At 39.7% G+C, this 23,380-nt stretch overlaps 1 protein-coding gene across 2 annotated transcripts in view; it reads left to right on the top strand.

Annotated features, from left to right (window-relative positions):
- Positions 1-23,380, top strand: part of LCLAT1 (lysocardiolipin acyltransferase 1) — a 99,809-nt gene that overhangs the window by 7,493 nt on the left and 68,936 nt on the right. The window contains exons 3-4 of one of the 2 annotated variants that reach the window (XM_030447134.1): positions 14,242-14,508; positions 20,941-21,109. In XM_030447134.1, the coding sequence (XP_030302994.1) occupies positions 14,306-14,508; positions 20,941-21,109 (372 nt within the window). In that variant the 5' untranslated portion in view covers positions 14,242-14,305. The remainder of the gene's footprint in view (positions 1-14,241; positions 14,509-20,940; positions 21,110-23,380) is intronic. The other variant, XM_030447136.1, reaches the window with a different exon arrangement.

Here is a 23,380-nt window from a genome sequence, read left to right as displayed (position 1 = left end):
TGAAAAACACCACTAACCCTCTCTACTGGACTAGTGAATTCCCTTAAAGGAGAATACTTTTACTAATTTCTTTCAAGGTCTCTTTTTCTCAGGTCATTAGATTTGTCCTTAAGACAAGTAAAAACAATGGCCTGCCAGTGAACTAACTATATGTAATTCATCATAAGATGGTGGAAACAATTAATGTTCTGGGAATTGACATGCTTTTCATATTTGTAAAGGCTATGTTTGGTTTGTTTTAATCTCTCTGAAATAATTGCAGACTGTCTAGGATGATGGAGTGTAATATTCTGGGGATGTTTGATCTTTCTAAACTTTGGGGATAGACTGTCTTAGAAAAGGATCAGTCTTTCTATATTTTGTGCTGTCTCCATGAGATGGATAGATTTTGTTGTACAGTTTTCTTAGAAAAATACTTATGCACTGATCTGATTTCCAAGTGCTGGCAAACTCATCTGTTTCTGAGGACTTAAAGTGGTAAAGGGTGTGTATCTCCCAAAATTTTGGCTTTACTCAGAGAAGTATGTTCTCATATTAACAACCTGAAATTTAGATTTTTCACTTGAATACCAAGTTTTAAATAAAATCCTGACAGTTACTCACTGTTTTCAGTGCTTACATGGGTCTACTATTAATTAATTAATGCTTTATTATTTTATCAAAAATGTTTGTTTCTTTAGATCCTGATTTCCAAAATTTGCCTAGAATAGTAATTTTGCAAAAACTTTATTTGCAGAATGTTTTTTTACTTAGTTTGTAATAGAGATAGGCATTATACTTGGTATATCTCGGGCCTGCTCTGAAGAATGAATCTTGGTCTCTTTTTAAAATATTGTGAAGTATTTAGTTTTGTGCCTGTGTTGGGTACTAGGCCAGATGTTCAACAGTGTCAGCTCCACTGAGCAATAAAAAACCCCAACACTTTAAGACAACACTTTAACTGAATAGCACATCTCATTTAGATTTTGAGCTGTTTTTTTATCTTGTGTGCCACCTTAATATTTTTTGAATGACAAATACCTGCAACTGTGTCAAGGTTTAAACAGTTAAATCCTTTTGTGTGTTTTTATTACAGATAGGTTGTTGAAGGAGGTTGAGCAATGACTGATCTGTAAAACTGAGACATGGAAATTAATTACAGGCAGAAGCAGATGCGGCTTGAGTTTTCACAATAAGGCTATTGCAAAGTTGTTGATAACACAGGAATATGTATTATCTTTTGTCTCCAGGGAAAAATAGCTAAAATGATGTTTCTTTCGTTAAAGTAATTGCAGTATGCTGGTCTGTTGAAGAATAATATGATGAGATACGCCTCATACTTGTGCAGTAGAATATATTTGAAAATACTCAAATAGCAGTTATTTTGGATTAATGAATCATGGAATCATCATGGTTGGAAAGGACCTTAAAAATCACAGAGTCCAACCATTAGTCCTGCACCACCTTAACCACTAAATCATCTCTCAAAGCAGCACATCTACCCGTTTTTTAATACCTCCAGGGATGGCAGAACCTTATGAAAAGCTTAGAATATTTATTAGCCTTTGATTATGTGACCTGCAGCTTGGCAGACCATTGCCCTTTGGCCCTGAATCAGCTATAGCAAGTAGTTAGTTCACTTTTTTTAGGGGAAGCTTTAAGTTATTCCCATGTGTGTTCAGTCTTGTGTTTATATGTATAGAATGGCAAGTCACTGTGAGCAAGAAGACAAAACTTGAGCAAGGTTATGGCCTTTTGCTCCTTTTGCAGTCTCACAAGTGCCACTTCACAAAATGCAGCCTGGTCTAGTGAGAGATGTCCCTGCCCATGGCAGAGGAGTTGGAACTGGGCAATTTTTAAGGTCCCTTCCACCCTTAACCATTCTAGGATTCTGTGAAATGGAAAAAATAGTTGCAAATCATAGAATGTTGGGAGTTGGAAGGGACCTCTAGAGATGATCTAATCCAATTCCCCTGCCAAAGCAGGATCACCTAGGGCAGGCCATACAGGAATGCATCCAGGTGGGTTTGAAAGTCTTCAGAGAAAGAGTCCACAGCCTCTCTGGGCAGCCTGTTCCAGTGCCCCATCACCCTCACAGTAAAGAAATTTCTCCTCATTTTAAGTGGAACTTCCTATGTTCTAGCTTAACTAGTATTAGTTAAGCTAGCATTACTCCTTATCCTTCTACTGGGCATCACTGAAAAGAGATAGGCCTTATCCTCTTGACACCCACCCGTCACATATTTATAGTCATTATTAAGGTCCCTCTCAGTGTTCTTTTCTCAAGGCTAAGCAGCCTCAGTTCTCTGTCTTTCTTCATAGGAGAGATGATCAAGTCCCTCAGTCATCCTCATAGCTCTCTGTTGGACTCTGTCCTGTAGATCCCTATGTCTCTTGGGGAGCAAAAAACTAGGTACAGTATTCCTGGTGTGGTCTCACCAGGGCAGAGTAGAGGGGGAGGAGAACCTCCCTACAACAAAATACTGTTGTAGATTGAGTTTCAAAGGCTACAGAATATTCAGCAGTACTGAAACTGATCTGATCTGTCAGAAGAGTAATTTAATGAATACTTATAGCATGACAAGAGGAAAGATAAACTATCAGCAGGGATTTCTTCATCACTTGAAAACTGCTATTACTGCTGTAGCTCTCCCAATTATTTAGCTAAGTTTGCTAGCTGTACAGAGATTACATATAAGAGCAAATGCCTTTGTTTGCCCTTAATATCCTGTAAAGATAACCAACTCCCAGGATTTTTGCAAGTGGGACCTTAATTCTTCTACATGCAACTGCTACAAGTCTCCTAGCTCTTCAGAACCTGGGATTTAGTGTTAGTATGGAGGAGTGGCCCACCCTTAGAAGTTTTGTCTTTTTCTGTGAGACCCGGATGTCAGTTCTTCTCTTGAAAATGGTGTGATTTTCTGCACGTTTCAGTTGCTTGAATGATTTTAATTTCTTGAGTGAAGTTATCAAGAATTTCTTACTGGGGAGATATTCAATATAAAACCTTGTTAAACCTTGTTTTTGTTTCTTAACTAGATGAGCTCTTAACATTTATTCCCTTAGCTGAACCTTACTAAGACCTGTCAGATTTCTACCAGGCTTGTACTAAAAAGCTAGAAGATAAAAGTGAAGTCCATGTTGGAATGAGATCTGGAGAGAAGCAAAGTTGTGGACAAGTGTTAAAATTTTAAGCTATAGCTGTGTTAATAATATTTCTACAAACCCAATATTGGGGTAATTTAGAGCAAAAACCTAGAACAGTTAACATCCCAGTTGGCATGAAACATCTGGCTCTTTTTTTTTTTTTTCTGATGTATTAACATCTTGCACAGAAAGGGAATTAATTTTAGAGAGAATGTTATGCATTGTCATAGGATTGATTGTCCTATATGATAAGTGTCATAGATTGTTACAGAAATCTCTCTCTGTTACAGAGATACCAGCTCTCAAGAAAGGTGCAGCCAATGTTGAGTTATATTTAAAATATTTTAAAGGAAATATCGGTATAGGAAAAGTGTATTAATTAAAACATTTTAACTATTTTTGCTCTGGAAGAAGGTTAGAGAAGTATAAACCTATATAAACCTCTCCTAAACACAACCATTACTAAAAGCCACGTTTTTTGGTTGGTTGAGAAGTTGAGTTGGGTAAGCTGTTTCAGAGGCATACTTCCAGAAGCACTGGCATAATTCAGAGTTTCCTAAAAGCTGACCATAATTATTCTGGTTTGAGTTAGGTCCAGGACCAAAGGAATTATTCTAGTGGTTAAATATGGAAAAGCTATCTTAAATTTGAAGGGCCATGATCTCTGTTCTAGTTGTAGTAACCATCTCTGTAGCAGCTAAGGGAGTACGCAGGTGCTTAACTTCCCAGCTAATAAGGACATCCTGGATGCTTCCAGATTTTTTTTTATTTTTACTTTTTTTGGTAAAAACCCAGTGAAAACACCTACTAGTCTTACTGAATACAGTTCAGTATCCAATAAAGTATCCAGTATCAGTACTCAGTTCAGTAAAGGACCACAAGGATGTCATGTGAGACTGGGAAATCTGAGATGAGGAAAGGTGAGGGAGCTGGGACTGTTCAGTCTGGAGAAGAAAAGGCTCAGGAAGGGGGATCATATCAATGTTTGTAAGTACCTGGAGGGAAGGTGCAGAGACCCAAGCTCTTTTCAGTGGGGCCAAGGACCAGAGGCAGTGGGCATAAAATGGAACACAGGAGGTTTTTCCTGATTATCAGAAAACACTTTTTTATTGAGAGAGTCAGTGAGCACTGGCATGGGTTGCCTGAAGAGATTCTGGAGTCTCCATCAGAGATGTTTGGACTAGCGAGACACAGACTTGGAGGACTGGGTGTAGGACTGGGTGGTCCTGCAGGGAAGCTAGACCAGATGACCTCCAGTCTTCCCTTCCAACTTCAGCCACTCTGTTGTGCAAATGGCATGCAGCCTTCATTGGTGTGAGATATTTCATAGGTGATTCTCAGGGGAAAAATTATTCTCCTTAAAATAAAAATCTGTTATTTCTTTAAAGCTCTCATCATATTTAGAGGAGATAACTACTTGGCTTAAAGCAAATTGCAGAGTAAGGGGTGTTATTTGGGAAAGAAGGTTCTGTTCTTCTTTCAAGTCTTAGGAGGTGTGTGACTTGAGAATTGAAGTGGTACTTTTAGTTGCTGTTAGAGCAATTTAAATGTCCATTGTAACTAAACTGCCATGAGAAAATAATTTTCTTTTCTGAGGGAGGAAAGACCAAAGCACTTGTTGTGTACTTGTTTGTTATAGGCAGTTTCTCCTCTTGCATAATGGTCTTGTGGTCTAAGAAGGGAGAGAAGCAAATTAAACACAAACGAATGTGGTTGTTAAGCTACAAAAAAAAAAAAGAAATTATAAAAAGTGGCTTTCCAAGTAGATGGAAATTTACTTGTCATCTTGGTAATGAAAATACTCCAATTTTGAAATGCTTGTTTATTTTCACAAGCTTGGAGTGACTTTAAGTGACATCAAAACGTGCCTGTACATTTTAATTAGCCATCTTGACACACACTTTGTTGTTAAATGAAACATTTTTAATGGCACAAATGTATTTGCCCCACCTATTTTAATTCACTAGTGGTGGGAATGGTAACATTAAAGTGTGTTTAAAGGATATGAAGTGAGTTCTGGGGTCATTCCCCACCTGTTGTTTATTATGGTTTATGCAAGAACAATGAAAAGTTGAAGTTGACTGTATTCTGCAAGGTGTATATTTATCTACATCGCCAGGTTTGGTTGCCTTCTTCAAGCAAAACTTGGGACTTCTGGTATAATGAGCAGTGAACATTGGCAAGATAATCACTTTTTAGTTTGAAAGTAACCTAGAGTACCTTGTATGGAATTATGGGACAAAAGACTGTAAATACAGAAAACCTTTGATTAACGTCTCCTTTTCAAAGTGTCTTGAACTTTATTGAGTTCCCCTAGCTGACATATTCAGAAAACTTCTAGTACTATTGCCCTTCATTATAAAGGGTTTATTTGTGTATTTGCTTCCACATATTTCATTGTCATCTTTTCTGCCATTTGATTTTCCTTAGTTCTAATGGCATATACATTTCATATCAGCTTGATTACTATAGTAGTGTGGTGATACAGTCCTTTTTTATAAAAGGACTACAGAAATGCATTTCTGTAAGCAGATTTTATCTTGCTAAGCAAAATTAAAATAAAGCAAACATGAGAAAAAATAGAAAAGCTGATAAGCACCTATAGAAACATTTGAAAGACAGCTTAATATGTTCAAATTAGGAGTAAATCACATAGGAGTCACATCACATATATTTCTATTTTTAGTTTTTAATTGTTAGCTGCATTTTCCGTTTAAAGGTAACAACTTAGTTAGACTTGCAATGCAAGTGTATCTTAGTATTGCATTTTATTGTATAAAATAGTGATTGTCAGTTATATTCCTTATATTCTTCATATTTTGGAAGGGAAAAACAACTTCTCAGTGCTCTGGGAGTTGCTCAGACATTTTATAGTCTGAGGTGGTGATGACTAAATTATAGTATGAGTAATGCAGGTACCAGGACTATATTTTTTGTTACTAGACTTCTCCAGTTGGCATATTTCTTTCTTTTTCTTTACACCCCTGTAGTCTTAGCAATGTAGTCTGTGTAAGATTACAAATAATTTTTTTACAAGGAGTCATGGCACATTTGATGTTTTCACATGAGTGTTCATACTGGTTCTGCTGTGTAAGGTGGTTGTTCCCAGTGGTTCTTTTAAAGTCACACCAGTGGTGCCCATTACTATGGCTGTGTCCTTCATTTCCCCAGCTCCTGTCCTGCTGTTGCTGCAGCAGAGTGGGAACTTCCTCTGACACTTAAAGGCTGACTGACTCTTGATACCTTTGGCAGCTGGCTAGCTCAAGATCTTCCTGGCTTGGAGAAACAGCTTCTCAAGAGCATCCCTTATTCTATAACAATTATCTCAACAAATCCCAGACATAAGATCTTATTTTCTCCTTACTATTGTCTTTCTCTTTAATACTATGTTCCCTGAAGCCTTTCAGTTGTTTTCCACAACTTGAGCTGCTGTTCACAGCTAACACTGCTTTCAAACAAGACATTCCAAAAAATGGGAACTTTTTCTGTAGAATAAAATACAGAGTTTAGGCTTTTTAAGTTTTATTTTAAAGATTCCAGAAGAGGGTGGAGGGTGGCAATGACAATCACGGGTTGGTTGCTGTTGAGAAGGTTACACATTTTCAAACATCTCACTTCCAACTCACTATCTGCTTCTCATAGTTAAGCAAAACTGAGGGTGGGATTTGTTCCTTTGTGACTCAAATGGGCAAGCTGTCTGGCAGCTGTCAATCTCTTTCCTTTATAGATTTGGATGTTCAGCAATAGTGAAGAAGGCTTTAAAGATAGCTAATGGCTGAGTGATGTTTAGAAGGAGATAAACCCATGTATTGTGTGGGTTAAGATGTTACCCCAGACTCAGGATAATCTTGCCATCACTGCCTACTGCAGGCTTTCTTCTTGCACATTTTTATGAAGTATATTGTTTCAAGACAGTCAGAAAATGACTGGGTGGACTCCTGCTGACTCAGTTTGTAAATTTTTGTTTTTTCCACTGATCATTTCTTTCTTCAATGCCTTAAAAGATAATGAGGTCTCTTAGGTCAAGACACAGTAAATATTTGCTCTCTGTAAATGTTCTGTTAAACACAAGTCAGATCTGTATTTATGGAATCCTTCCCTTCTTCGACCTAGGCAATTTTCCAATTTTCTGAGGGCAAGCAGCCCAGCAAACACTCCTTCAGACAATTCCTCAGATTTTTGCTCCTTTTTCCAGAATGAAAATCCAAAATTATCAGTAATAATGGCCAAAATAACAAATTAAAAGTGGGTGTTGCCACTTCTTGCCAGGTTTTTTGCAAATGTTCCTTTCCTTCACTGTTCCAGATTAGTAACAAAACTTCACAAAGAATCCACAAAATAAACTAGATTATTTTTCAGCAGCTGAGATATTTCAGAGTAGATGCCATTACAAAAATGGTAGAGAGCAAGTACTATAAAGGGAATGCTTTTTAATCTTACTATTAAGGTTTTATTTCTCATCTATGAAGGTTGCAAGAAATTGTAGGGGAACTGCTAGGTCCTTGATGCTGCTCAGGTGGTATTCTTGGTTATAAGGTACCGAATGGATTGATGGTAGTTGCTCTTCTTTTGCTTGATAATGAGGAATCTTAGCTGAGGCATAAGTGGTTAGGTTCTGTAGTTTAGGACAGACTGGAATAAAAGAGTGTTGTGAAGAATTGAAAAAAAAGGAGATACAAGCTCCAGGGATAGTGATCCTAGGCTATAGACTTTCTGATCCATGGCACTTTGTTCTTTATTCCACTTAAGTGACATGATCAGAAGTAATAAGTAGGGTGAGCAGGAATGGTAGGCAGTGAAATCCAGGGAACTGGTGTTTAGCAGACTAGAGGTGGGATTAGAAACTAAGACTGTACTGGCAGAATGCATGCACAAACGTGACTGAAGGGCCAGAGACCACTGCTGAGAAGCAGGATTAGAAATTAAGACCAAATAACATCAAGATGGATAGAAAGTAGGTCTCTAGTGCAATAATCAGGATGTTATCTGCAGCTACATAATGTCTGCTTTGGATTTTTCTATACCAGATGTGTATGGCAACCACTGACAAAGTTTGTAGGTGAGTTATTTGACTCCTGGTGGCTATTTGTGGTTTGTCAGCATTGAGTCACATGGACTTCTTTTTTGACAGATCATTCTTATTTTAGTTGAAATTCTTGGGGTTATAATGAATTCACAGTTGTGAGAGTTTAGATATTTTTCCCCCAAAGGTGTTTTATATCAACAAGTCATTGAACTTAATCATGTTCATATGTGTGATAGGAAAGAGCAGTTTCTTCCTCAGTTGATTTACCTGAGGAAGTTCTGCTGTCTGGATGTATGCATTCAAACTCTGTGAGATTGCTACCTTTTGATCTGTTAGATCAACATTATTTGTCTGTTACAATGCAATTATGTATGAAGTATGCCATGGCACATTCAAAGAGCTAATCATTGATTCACAGAAACGGTTTCTACCCATGTAAATTATGGTGGGACTTATGACTTCTTTAAGATGTTTTTTGAGGATCCAAATTGTGACCATTCTCCAGAGGGCAACTATCTATGAAGTATGTCCAGGTCAATGACTGTCAGACTGGAGGTGCCAAACCAGAGGGAACAAGTACATCATCTGGAATATGTGGATCATATCTGTCTTAGAGGAGAGCTTCTCAGTTCCTGTGCTTCTGCTTCTATTTTGATTGCTAATACAGTTTCTGATTTGTTTTGGTTGGTTGGTTTGTTGGGTTTTGTTTTGGTGTTAGTTTTGTTTTGTTTTTTTTTTATTTTGGAGAGTGCAAAAGGTAAAAAATTTGACTTGAGTCCAGGCAGTGTCTCATGGGAACACTCTTGGAACACCACACTTGTTCTAGGGACAAACACAGTGTCAGCAGAATCCCTTTGTGAGCCTCCTGAAAACAAATGTTTTGCGTGAGAACTCAATTTTCCATGTTCTGAATTAATTCTAGCAAGTTACCCTTCAGACTCTTATTTCTGATAAACTTTTCTCGAGGAAGCTTTGTCTTGAGCTGGGTTTAGAATCAAGACTGAACCTGAGTGCTGTTTAGAAGCTGCAAAGATTATGAGCTAGAGCATTTCTTACATGTGTAGAATCTACTAGTCCCTGAAGAGCTGTAATGGGTGTTTTTTCTGACAGGGTCACTTGCTGTTCTTTAATTATTTTGTGGATATTTTATTCTTGGATTACCTAGTATCTGTGTGTCTGCCACAGCACGCCTGTCTCATGGATCTGCAACTGCCAGCTCTATTTGCATCTGTCTTTAAACTCATTTTTACTGCAGCAGTGACTTGGTCTTTGTGATGGGAAATACAACACCTAGTAAACAACTTTTAATTGTTTTTTTTATAGGCTTCTTTCAGTTCTGACAATCTTTATTAGAAACTGAGCTTCTGCTTCAAATGAGCTACTGTTTTACATTTTACAAAGCAAAACCCCATAATCCTAGGTGTTCCTTTCTTCTATTTGTCTTTTGACAACTTAGTAAAGTATTGCGTAAGCACTGGCAGGTAATAACTGCCCCAGCTGCTTGAGCAATTAATTATTTTATTCAGCTTCTTATAATTATAATTTGCAGTAGGATAAAATGACCTTGCTAAATGTTGATGCAAAATATTGTAATTCTTTTTTCAATTAATTTATCTAAATGCAAAACACAAGTAAAAATCAAATGGTCACTCAGATCTTCCTGTGTGTTTGAGGGACAAAGGCCATTCAGCTTTAGCAAGAAACTTGAGTTGCTTTATTATACTATATTGGTAAAAAAAAAAAAAATTGGCTTTGAGAACACTTAAAGTTACAAGAAAAATGTTGCGTGTTTTACAGAACCAAATTCAGTAGCCCTGGGACCATAAGCATGGTATCTGCATCAGACTGCCACTGTGCATTGGCTGAGGATCCCTGCTGAAACATGGAGCTTTTATTAGCTCTGGTACAAATCATCTGATTCAGCTCTGTCTTCCCAGGCAAAGCTTGCATCTAGGCACAGCACCAGCCAAATGCCTGAAGGAAGTGTTTATGCTGTGAAATGCCTTGCTCAGTGAGAAATGGCTTTCAGGACCTGGGAAAACTTGAAACCCTGACCACATTCCTTTGGAGTTCTGTCAGAATAGAAGCTTCTCTTTGTAGCTGCTGGATAGATACAATTCACAAAGCTGAAGATGAGGTTAAAGCTCCAGTTCTTAACACTTTTTTTTAACGTAATTGTAGAAATATCCAGATATGCAGTTGACTGATCTGTTTGGTGAACTATGCAAATGAAATCTGAAGACTGTTCTCTAGAGGCTCTATAGAGCACCACAGAACCGCACTTCTTACTGTAAGATCTTGAAGCAGAAGTATTATTAGTAGGTATTGGGATAGTAGTTTGGCCATGTGTGGGTTTGGGCTGTGTAGCTTTGAGTATTCCATCTTCACCAAAACATAAAGATTTAAGAACAGGATTTCATGTCTAGAAATGGAACAAGTGCAAATAAACTGTTTCTCCTGCTTCTAGAGAGAATGAAATGTGTAAATTTTCTGCAGAACTACTCTATTTTTTGTCTTCAATGCCTGCCAGGTAACCCACTGTTTCTACTGTGTTTACCTTGGAAAGCATCCATTTGTAAGCATAACTCTACAAAACTAAAATCTGTGTGGCCTTTAAAGCTGGTAATGTGTAAGTGTGCTTCAGAGTGCTTTATATTCCTGGTACAAAGGCAGCCCTGCAGAATTTCAAGTTCTTTAAAGTATGCAGTTTTCCAATTAAGTGGCTAGAACATTTTTAATGTTGTTTGCAAAAGTTTTGGGTTTTTTTCTTTGACATTTGTCTTGAAAATACAGTTTAAAAAGCCTGAGGCAATTGCACAGACTGCAAGGGTAGGCAGATTTCTATGCAACTGATAATATGTATCTATATTTAATATAGATAATAATATTTATCTATATAAAATATTATATTTTATCTTTATGTATCTATATTTTTTAAGAAGTGACCTAAATTTATCTATAGACACTATTCTCCATCTCTTGTGTAAGTACTGTTTAGCTTCAATGACTTACATGGTAGAGAAATTACAGTAAGTCTCCATTTTTTCTTTTCACCCCTTTAACAATTCTGAAAGTAGGTAAAATCCATAACTTGATCTGATCTTGCAGTTGATTCTAAATGGAAACTTACAGGCTTCAGTAGGTCTGCTGTTGGGAGTTTTAGCATGGGACCAGCTGAAGTTTTATAGCATGTAGCATGCTACTAAGAAAAGAAGTAAAGTAGGTTAGCAGATGCTGTTGTTTTACAGGTGATGGCTGTCATAGTACATAAGATAATTAAAGCTGCCTTGATTTTAAAAAAAAACAAAAACAAACATTCTGTAATATTACCCATCCAGAATAAAATTAAATTGTAGCATACGTTATAACTGGAAAAGAAGAAATTATCTAGGTTAATATATTCTGTTCCAAAACACAGAGAATTTTGTAAAGAATGGTCACAAATACAAAGCTTCTCACTGAAGCTTTCTCCAAGTTGGGTACCTTACTTATGCCTCTGAAAGTCTGCTTCAGAGACTTCATCACCCCTTTTATTTTCATAATTGCTATCTTCAGAATAATACGAGTTAGCGTAAGCTTTCTGTCACACTCTTACTATGCTGGTAATGGTCAATGTTTTTTATAGCTTGTTGAACAGGCTGTTGGAATTTTGTTCATGTATGTCTCTTATATTTCTTCTGAGTTGTTAACCTACTGAGACATTCCTGTCTTGATGAAGGTAGAAAAGCCGGTAGAAGTTTCATGGATATATCCTTACACAGGAGGGAGTTGAGTTAGTGTTACTTAAGTAAACTGAAAAAGAGTTTATCTTGGTCATAGTGAACAGCAAAATTTTTAGAACCTTGGAAATTCAACATTTTTAATAATTGTACATTCGTGATCTGTTGCAGTGCATATAAATAACTTGAAAAGCTTTCACTATTATCAGGGAGTGAATTTTGATTCAGTGCCAGCGGCAGAGACTTTTTAAGATAGTCCACTGAACACTCTACCAGTTTTATCTTTGAGTGAATGTTCTTCAGCATGGAGTCCTTCCTTGATTTCTGTTCCCTAGCTGAGGATTTTATTGTGAAATAGGTACTTCTGAAATTATGAGTGCTACCACTCCCTGCCAAGAATAGCTGTGAACTGGTGTTGGGGTGCTCTTATGCAGTGGGGAAGGAATCTGACTTATTGGTTTGTAACTTCTCCATTTGTTTTCCATGATTTGCACTTGGGTTTGTTACTGATCAGGCTTGGTTAGCCTTTTGGTCTGTCCTAGACTTTTAAAACTGGAGGATGCAGCTGTCAACAAGAAACAGCTTTTTTTGTAAAGCAGACTGGGCCTAGAACTGACCTGCAGGTTTTATCTAATAAAGCTCCAGAACTGACCACTGTTCCATGTAAGTGGAGGGTTACCGGGATTTTTGGTTTTGGGTTTTGTTTGGTTTTTGTGCTTTATTTATTACTTAAGGACAGGGGATTAAGAGGATGGGGGAAATATCACAGCTCTTCTTTTATCTGCAAAACCTATTCTTGATGACTTGACAGCCAGGACACTCTTTTGATACAAGTTTGTGGGGCCACAGTAACAAGACGGAGAACAGCTAGCTATATGCATGGAAAGCCATGAGGAAGCAATTAAAAATGTTTCTCTTCAATATGCATAAAAAATGAGGTAGCTTTACACAGAAAAACGTCTTGTGCAGTTCTTCCTACAGTAGCTCAATTTTGTCAGTTCAAGCTACTTTTCCATAATTTTTTTTTTTTTAACAGGAAGCAGCTGTAGCTTGATACCCTCTTACAAATTAGTTTAAATACTTGAGCTCATATTCTTATTCAAGCTTTATTGGTCTAATGGTTGTTAGGTGGAAACAGTGGAAAGAGTACAGGTAAATAAGAGTGAAAAATTGACTTGATATTTGTACCCTGATTGAATTACATGCTTACAGTTTCTAAATACTGTACTGCAAAGAATCTCGGCCATGTTTTTTGCATTTGGAATGACACAAATACTTGGAAGAGCAAATTAAATATTATATTAAAATATCTATTGACTTGTAATAGATTAAGTCTTAGCAAATAAAAGATATAAAAAATTGCAAGATGTAACAATAATCATATTTTATTGGTAATATTTGCAGAAACTTCTCATTAAGTATTGTATTTGTATTTTGTGCATGTGTAAGCAAACACCCACTATACTGTTAGACATGGTCATCAGGGCTGTGGTTTGTAATGATAATTATCTTTTGTTGCCCTGTTATATGTTGTTTGATAATACACGTGTTAAATCTCTTAATGGTTTTTAAATGCAAGAACTGAATAAAAGGGAAGAAGTTTTAATGGTCAAGTGCCTAGTTCTTTGCATGTTTTTTCTGTGATAGTGATGTGTGCCATTTTGTATGTTCTTTAAAATATTGAAGTGCCTCAGAGAAGGGTGAGAAATAAAATGTAGTTCAGAAAAAAGGTCTATGGAAACTGATGAAGATCTTTGCCTGTGTTATGTAGACTACTGATGAGTGTGGATGTCTGTAGTTAATAATTCAGCTTCTTTCTGTCATTGCTTCCCCTATAAATAACCCCTGCTATTTCTGCACTTCTTTTAGCTGAAATACAAGTGAGAAGTTATGTGATCAGAGAGGTGAGGTATAGTTGTAGGTGTGGAAATGCAATTGAGTCAGTCTACAAAAGCTTGCACTTAGCAATTTTCTTTTAAAAATCTCGACATAGTTTAAGCCTAGCTGATAACAAAGGGACCATGCAGCCTCTCAGTCCCTGTTGCCCAATTTTGGGATGGCGAGGGGGAAAGCCACCTAAAACCTCGTGGGTCAAGTGAAGGACTAGGACGGATAAATTCACAATTTACAGTCATAGGCAAAACAGATTCAAGTTAGGGGAAAAACCAATTTAATTTATCATTAATCACATCAAAACAGGACAAAGAGAAAACAAAAAGCGAGAGCTTAAATACCTTACCCCACCCCTCCCTTCTTCCCGAGCCCAAATCCCTGTGATCTCAGTATCTCTGCCTCCTCCCCCCAGCAGCACAGAGGACAGGGAGTGGGGTTTACGGTCCAGGTTGCTTTCCGCCGCTCCTTCCTCCTCAGGGAGAAGGATTCCTCAGTGTCTGTCCCTCCGCCAGTGTGGGGTCCCACCCTGGGAGAGTCCTTCATGAGCCCTTCCAATACGAGTCCCTCAGGAACAAGCTGCTCCAGCTTGAGCTGCCCGGAGTCACAGCCTGCACTGGCAGCAGTCACCCCCCTGCTGCAGGTTCCTGCGCGGCTGCAGATCCCTGTCGGCTCCACCGGGATCCTTCACGGGCTGCTCCACTGTGTTCCTCCAAGGGCTGCAAGGGGGACACCCGACCGTACGATGTAAGAAAAACCTCTATTCAAGCACCTTTTCTCTCCACTTCCTCACCGGCCTTGGTATCTCTGCTCCAGCATTGCTCTCACCTCTGATACTCCAGTGTCGTCCTCCTCATCTCTTCTCTGCCGTGAGCTCTTAAAGCCTCTGGTTTCTCCTTCTTGAATATGATAATCGCCGAGGTTCATCCATTGTCACCGATGGCCTCAACATTAGTCAGAGGTGGGGCTGGTATTTTTGGAGCTGGAGGAGATTGCTTCTCACAGGAGCCACCCCTGAGGCCCCTCCCCTGCTACCAAAAAACGGCACCAGAACTAATATAGATTAAACTAATTTTTGTCACTGAATGCAAGAATTGGTGAAAATTTCCTTTGATATGTTGTTATGGAAAAAAATAAAATGCTCAAACAGAAAGGCCTGGCAATTTGGTGGACTTGTAATATTCTGCTAGGATGTGTCATTTACAGTGAAACATCATTTGTCTGGCTGATATTTCAGCAGTTGGACACCTGCTCAGTGGCAGGTGTGTTATTTCCTGTGTTATTTCCCTCAGGCTGGGAAGGATTTTCCAACTACCTGCTCTATGTCTAGATTATTTTTCTTAGTAAAAAAAACCATCTAGCCTTCAATCACTTAAAAAGCAGTGATTAAGTAGAAGTCTGAAAGTTTCGTTTGATGTCTTTAATGGACACCTGGAAAGTTAGCAGTCTTTGTTCACCTCTTGCCTGCCTCTGGGGAGTCAAATTCACTTCATCCAGATTAAAAGTTTTAAAAATTATTGTGTAAATTGTGTCTTCTAACATAATAAGGGGTTGTAAGGAACCTCTGGAGATGATCTAGTCCAACCCCCCCCATGCAGGTTCACCTAGAGCAGGTTGCATAGGATGGCATCCAGGCTAGTTTTGAATGTCTCCTGAGATGGAGACTCCACCACCTCTTTGAGCAGCCTGCTTCTGTACCCTGTTACACTTAGAGTAAAAAAAATTGCTCCTCATGTTTATATTGAACAGGTTTCTGCCAGTTACCTCTCATTTGGGCACTGGGTATCACTAAAAAAGACTGACCCCATCCTCCTGACATCCAGCCTTTAAGTATTTATAAGCATTGATAAAATCCACCCTCAGTCTTCTCCAGACTAAATGACCCAAGAGCCCCAGCCTGTCCTCATAAGAGAGAAGTCCTAGTCCCCTAATCATCTTTGTGGCCCTTTGCTGTACACTCTTGAGCAGTTCCCTTTCTTGAACCGGGGAGCCCAGAACTGGACACAGTACTCTAGAGCTGGCCTCACCAGGACCAATAGAGCAGAAGAATAACCTCCCTTAACCCATGTGCCACCCTCAATGAACCCCAGGATGCCTTTGGCCTACTTGGCCACAAGGGCACGTTGCTGGCTCATGGTCATCCTGCTGTCCACCAGGAAAACAGAGCTTTATTTTTGACCGAGTTTTCAATTCACCACATAGTCTAACCCATGCTTCTGAAGTTTGCCGATGAGGATGCTGTATGAGATGGTGTCAAAAACTTTGCTGAAGTCAAGGTAGGCCACATCCACTGCCCTCTCATCTATCCCTGTCATCATCTCTCCATCCAGTTATGCCATTGTAGAAGGCTATCAGATTAGTCAGACGTTTTTTCCCCTTGATAAATCCATGTTGACTGTTTATGATAACCTTATTTTCTTCCACGTGCTTTGAGATGATGCCTAGAACAAGCTGTTTCCCTCAGCTTTCCAGGAACAGATGTGAGGCTGACTGGCCTATGGTTGCCCAGGGTCTTCCTTCTTACCCCTTTTTGAAGACTGGAGTGACATTGTCTTTCCTCCAGTCCTTGGAAATTATGTTTCAGAATGCAAAATTGAATACAGGAGCTGGAATTTCCAGCTCACCTCCTTCATTTGTCATCCTTAGGGGAAATGCAGAATTATATTAAGTCAATTTGCAGTTAACTGCTGGCTTGCTTTGCAGAACTGTTAGAAAAAAGGCACTGTTGGTTGTCTGTGTGAGTTTCTGCTTGATTTTAATTGAAGATAACATTTTCCGTTTCTGCTGGTAATTGACTGAATGAAGAATTAAGCCCAATGCCTAGTATTCCCCATTCAGTTCTTGGAGACTAATGAATGTGCTGTTTTATTGCCCATGCTGATTGAATGGAAACCTAGTGACTGGTAATAATAGAATCTTGTTTTATTGGCACTAAAGAGCATTATTTTTTTCAGTAGTGTAATGAAACCTGATTTGCTGACTGCATAATACTAAGTGCTTAAAAATCTCTCTAGTTATCAGGCAGCTGGCTCTGTCAGTTAATGCTACTTATTTCCATACTGAAGGTTAAATCTTGTTATACATTGCACCTGGAAGAGAAATTAACCTGTTTGTTTGTACAAGAACTTTGAATTACCCAGAAACTGTTAAGGAAACGTGAAGCATGTGGTGAGTCTTGGCTACTGTGAAACTTCTAGACCTTTGATAGTAATTTTCTTAAACAAGAAATAGACAACCCTGTCCAAGGGGATGCAGTACTGGATCTGTTGGTCACCAGTGCATGTGAGCTCATCAGGGGTCTCAGCACTGGAAGCATCATGGGCTGCGCTGGTGGATGTCACAGTACTAAAGGTCATGAATCAGTCAAGGAGCACAGTCATGACACTGAGTTTCAGAAAAGCAAACTTCCAGCTCTTCAAGGAATTAGTCAACAGGACACTCTGGGTAATGGTCCTCGGGGACAGGGGAGCAGAACAGAGCTGGCAGATCTTTAAGGAAGCTGTCCACAGAATCCAAGAGATCTCAATACCCAAGTGTAAAAAAGTCAGGCAAGGAAGGCAAGAGACCATCATGGCTGAGCTATGACCACCTTGTCACACCTTTGCCCTTGTCAAACTAAAAGGCAAGAGGGAGCTGCATAGCCAATTCAAACAGGGACAGGTATCTTGGGAAGAGTATTGAGATGATACCCAGTTGTGTAGGGATGAGGTCAGAAAGGCCAGGGCACAGTTTGAGTAGAACTTGGCAAGGGATGTGAAGAAGGGATTCTACAGGTACATCAATGAAAAATGGGAGGTTACAGAAAACATACTCCCTTTGAAGAGCAAGTCTGCTGAGCTATAACAACAGATTAGGGGAAGGCTGATGTTCTCAACAACTTGTTTTCCACAGTCTTCACTGGCAACCTCTCTCTCAGCACCTACCAAGTTAAAAAAACACGAGGTGGGGACCAGGGCAGCAGAGTCCCTCCTACTGTATCTGGAGATTAGGTTTGTGGCCAGCTGGGTAACCTGAACATACATAAGTCTGTGGGACCTAATGAGATAAATCCCTTGACTGCTGGCTGAAATGAGAGTATATGTAAATGTTTCTCAACTGACATGCATTGGCAGATGCATTTTTAAGTCATGTAACCTATTGTCCAGGCTGTAAGTTCACTACCTAAACAACAAACAAAAACAAATGGGTGTGGTGTTAACAATTTCACCTTGTTACTAAATGAGCTTGCTGAGATCAGAAGATGTTCTTCATATCACCAGGCTTCTCATTTTGTGGTTCTGCTCTAATTCATTAATACAGTGTTGTTTTTCTGTTCTCATACCTGTCTGCATGGTATGTGGTCTGTTGTGGTGAAGGTAATTCAGAGGCAAAGTCTATCCATTATTCTGGATAAATGCATATGTACCTGTCTAAAGATATGGAATGTATTATATATAAGCAATAAGCAAAATATGCTGTGTATCACACTTCAAAAAAACGATGAATTGCATCAATTAAAAACGCACATGGTATCTTTTGTGTCTAGAACTAAACACTGCCATGTCTAACCCAGTGGAATGCAGCATAAGTTATAGTTATATACTGTAATGTTAAAATACAAAGTTGTGTGCATGTTGAGGAAGAAAAACCATAACTTTCTTAGGTCTTTTTGATGGCTCAGATGCCCTAATTAAAAAAAAAAAAAAAGTTTAAAAGACAAGACTTTCATATAAAATATACTTTTTTTTTCCTAAATATTTGACTCTTTTCTCTAATTTGAAGGAAAGACCAATATAAACTGTATACAATTCAGCCTACAAATAAGTGGTCTGCACCACTTTCCTAACAATCTAGGAGGATGACAAAGCAATGTCTTCTCTCATTACTCTGTGGTGACCTGAATGAAGAGGTCAGGTCTTTGGTCCAGGAATGTGCTCCTTGGTGTTGTCCAGCAACCACATGAGGCCCAGGTGCCTGTCTGGTGGTCGTCATCAAGCCTGACCTGGCTGGTAGCTCTTAGCAGTCTTGCAGAGGACTTGGGCAGCTGGCTGAAACTAAACAAACTTGTGTGCTGTGTCTGCAAGTGGATCTGAAATCTGTCTGCAGGGGTTTCCAGTTGTTCTGGTGTTTATGTTTCTCAAGAAAACCTGTGATCAAACACTTTGAATTTTAATCCTTTCCGCTTCCTTTTGTGGAAGATCTCAAATCTTGGTATGCCACAAGAAGGCCTTTTCTTCTAGTCCTGCTTCAGTTAATGCTTCTCTTGCCCTTTCAATTGCTTCTTTCCTTCCCCTTTTTTTTGTTATTTTGCATTCTTCCTTTATTTCTGACTTTGTCCACACAAGTTTGCAGTACCGAATACAAGAAGGCAGTTGGAGAATTGTTTCCTCAGTGCAGTGCTTTTCCAGATTCCCTTGAAATGTCAAGACTGATCCTACTTATGGTGTGCATATGGAGACTGCTGTTTTTTCAGTTCCTGCTTTTGTCAGGAAAGAGAGGGCACTGTACTCCAGAATGCAAATAACATGCATTTGTTTGAATTTAATTTTATTTTATTTAAAGTTTAAGTCTTTCTGATACAGCTGTTAGCAACTGTTTCTATTGGTGTTATACAAATATAATTTGTTATACAATATATAATTTGTTATACAAATTGGTGTTATATTGGTGTATTGGTTTACAAACAGTAAAACTGTTTGTATTGTAGTGTTACTTTTTTTTTTTTTTCTGTACTGCAGAAGTCAGGCTAAATACAGTTTGCTGTATCTTTCTTGCATTAACAAATTTGCATGGCCTCTTCTAATGGCCTTCCTCCAGCTATGTACAGGTTAGGATACTGTTTAAGCCTGAAAGTATCCCAAAGTAGAGCTACTTTCTCACTGCTTGCCAACATGAAATAGATGAAGCAAATTAATGAGCTAGCAACACTAGCATTGCCATCTCTCAGCTGTGACTACTTTGCTCTGCAACCATTGGACATTGCACAAAACATTCTTGAGATAAATCCTGTATGTTACATCACACAAGACCTAATGGACTACTTTTCCATTACTCACTTTAAAATTAAAATGACCAGCTTTCTGTTGTTTTTATGTTTGGTGGGTTTTTTTGTTTGTTTGTTTGTCTTGTCCAGAAGTCCTGTCTATCTGAGCTCCTATAATTTCCAAAATAGCCTGTCAGAAAAGGAATTCAGTAAAGTGCCTGAGTAGTGACTTCTTGAACAACTGGTTGAGTCCTAAATAGATTAAACCCATCTATTTTTAGGGCCTAATTTGGATAATTGATATCTCTACACTTGTTTTGTCATAGCTGGTAGTAGTTGTTAAATTGTGAAGGCTTGTAGCTATTTCAAATGTTTGGAGAACTGCTGAGTGTTCTTCTGTAATGCCTTAAGAAGTATCATGCACTATATATTTCCAGTAAGGAAATATAGCTGAGAGCACAGACACTGAAATATTTCAAGCCTCAACTGCTATCTTAAAACCCAATGGCTATTGGCTGGTGGAACAAGTTGGAAAATAACAAGTAAGGACAGCTTAATACAGTGGACTTCAAAAAGTCACAAGTTCTCTAAACCAGGGTGAGCTGGAAGGATTCATATGCTGCTTTCTTGCTCTGTTGTGATGAAAAGGGAAATGGTGTTTGAAGTGGCTGATCTCATAGATTTTGAGTGTTTTCTGAAGGGTATCAATTTGGACCCTCATGAGATGAGGAAGAAGAGTTTCTGCAAGACTGGATTCTGCAAAAAGACATAAAGTCCTGAAAAAACAAAGTGAAGTTCCCTATTTTCAGAAAATGCTAACATTAGTAGTTTGACAATGACAGAGATAATGGCTGAAAAGTTTAATATGACAGGTGTTCTGTTATGTAGTTCTTTGTGCCACTGTATAGTAAAAACAGCTTTCTTAGGACATTGGAGTTGAACTACATGTTGTAATATGTAGCAAATGATTATGTAGCTGGTATTTTTATGGTCACTTTACTATCCCAGTGCACCTTACAAATCATTGTGTTTATAAAGTTGATCTCTTAGTGCTAGTTGTGCAGTAGAATGTTCTGGTTGTCTTTGCTGTCATCATGTGTTGTTAGCCATGAAAAAAAAGGAAAATTAGTATTAGTACCTCTGGACCTGTGGATTTAAAGAACTGTGTAATAACTTTGAGTTTATCTCTCTAATGTAATGCCAATTTTCTCTTTCAGAGCCATGGTGTCATGGAAAGGGATATACTTTGTACTTGCACTATTCTTGGGAAGTTTTTTTGGAAGTATATTCATGCTTGGTCCTTTTCTGCCTTTGATGTTTATCTCTCCGGCCTGGTATCGTTGGATCACCGATCATGTGGTGGCCACTTGGCTCACACTCCCAGTGGTAAGTTGCCGTTTGAGTCAAGTTCTGGACAAATGTTCCTAATCCCATGATTTAGTTGGCTCACTAACACTTTCAATTTTCTTTTAGTCTTTCAAAGCTCTTATGATGTCTTGGGTCAGTGCAGTGGTATTTTGGGAGCTAGGGAGAGGGGGGGCACAGGGGTGGCTCCTGAGAGAAGCTGCTGGAAGCTCCCCTGATTCCAATTTAGGCCCAGTCTCTTCCCAAGGCAGATAGTGAAAGCTGGATGCATCTCTGTGAGTAACATATTCAAGAAGGGGAAAATGAAACTGCAAAAATATATATATATATAAAAAAAAAGATATGGAGAGCAGAGGAGGAGTTGAAAGCAATGCCAGAGAAAAGACACTGAGGTCAGTGAGAAAGGAGAAGGAGAAGGTATCCGAGCAGAGATTTCCTCAGAGCCCATGGTGAGATCACAGAATCGCAGAATCAGCCGTGTTGGAAAGGATCTGAGATCATCAGGTCCAACCCTTTATCCACTACCACTGTGGTTACCAGACCATGGCACTGAGTGCCACATCAGTCTCTTCTTAAAAACCTCCAGGGACAGAGAATCCACCACCTCCCTGGGCAGCCCATTCCAGTGCCTGATCATCCTCTCTGTAAAGAATTTCTTCCTAATATCTCACCTAAACCTCCCCTGGCAGAGCTTAAGTCCAAACCCTCTTGTCCTACTGATGGCTGCCTGGGAGAAGAGACCAACCCCCCCTGGCTACTCCCTCCTTTCAGGGAGTTGTAGAGAGTGATGAGGTCTCCCCTGAGCCTGCTCTTCTTCAGACTGAACACCCCCAGCTCCCTCAGCCCTTCCTCACAGGACTTGTGCTGGATCCCTTCACAGCCTCCTTGTTCTTCTCTGGGCCTGCTCCAGCGCCTCAATCTCCTTCCTGAACTGAGGGGCCCAGAACTGGACACAGGACTCAAGGTGTGGCCTCACCAGTGCTGAGTACAGGGGCAGAATCCCTTCCCTGGACCTGTTGGTCACGCTGTTCCTGATACAGGCCAGGATGCCCTTGGCCTTCTTGGCCACCTGGGCACACTGCTGGCTCATGTTCAGCTTCCTGTCAATCCAGACTCCCAAGTCCCTTTCTGCCTGGCTGCTCTCATCCACCTTGTGCCCAGCCTGGAGCTCCCCATGGGGTTGTTGTGGCCAAAGTGCAGGACCCAGCACTTGGCCGTGTTGAACCTCACCCCACTGGAATCAGCCCAACTTTCCAGTCTGTCCAGGTCCCTCTGCAGAGCCCTCCTGCCTTCCAGCTGATCCCAACTTGGTGTCATCTGCAAATTTGCTGATGGTGGACTCAATCCCCTCATCTAAATCATCATCAATGAAGATACTAAACAGAACTGGGCCCAACACTGATCCCTGGGGGACACCACTGGTGAGCGGCTGCCAATTGGATCAGCGCCGTTCAGCACCACTCTCTGGGGGCCTCCAGCAGTTCCTAACCCAGCACAGAGTGCTCCTGTCTGAGCCCTGGGCTGACAGCTTTGTCAGGAGAATGCTGTGGGAGACGGTGTCAAAAGCTTTGCTGAAGTCCAGGTAGACTCCATCCACAGCCTTCCCCTCATCCACCAGGTGGGCCACCCTATCACAAAAGGAGATCAGGTTGGTCAGACAGGACCTGCCCTTCCTAACCCCGTGCTTGCTGGGTCTGATCCCTTGTCCATCCTGTAGGTGCTGTGTGATTGCCCCCAGGATGATCTGCTCCATAACCCTGCCTGGCACTGAGGTCAGGCTGACAGGCCTGGAGTTTTTTGGGTCCTCCTTTCATCCCTTTTTGTGGATTGGGATCAATCATCTGGGACCTCCCCAGTGAGCCAGGACTGTTGGTAAATGATGGAGAGTGGCTTGGTGAGCTCTTCCATCAGCTCCCTCATCACCCTTGGGTGGATCCTATCTGGTCCCATAGACTTGTGAGGATCCAAGTGGCTCAGCAGGTCACAAACTTTTCCCTCCAGGATTACAGGGATACTGCTCTGCTTCTTATTTCTCTCTACAAGTCCCAGAAGCCATCTGTCCTCAGGACAACAGCCTTACTGCTGAAAACTGAGGTAAAGAAGGTGTTAAATTCCTAAGCTTTTTCCTCATCTTTGGGAACTGTGTTTCCCTCCATGTACAACGAAGAATAGATGTTTTTCTTGCCCCTCCTTTTGCTATTGATGAATCTGTAGAAGGACCTTTTGTTGTTCTTAACAGACGTGTCAATATGAATTTCAATTTAAGCTCAATTTATGCCTTTGTTTCTCTAA

Source organism: Calypte anna, chromosome 3, assembly GCF_003957555.1.
Source record: "Calypte anna isolate BGI_N300 chromosome 3, bCalAnn1_v1.p, whole genome shotgun sequence".
Lineage (NCBI taxonomy): Eukaryota > Metazoa > Chordata > Aves > Apodiformes > Trochilidae > Calypte > Calypte anna.
Note: the sequence above shows the minus strand (reverse complement) of the source record. Positions and strands in the feature narration are given on the sequence as shown.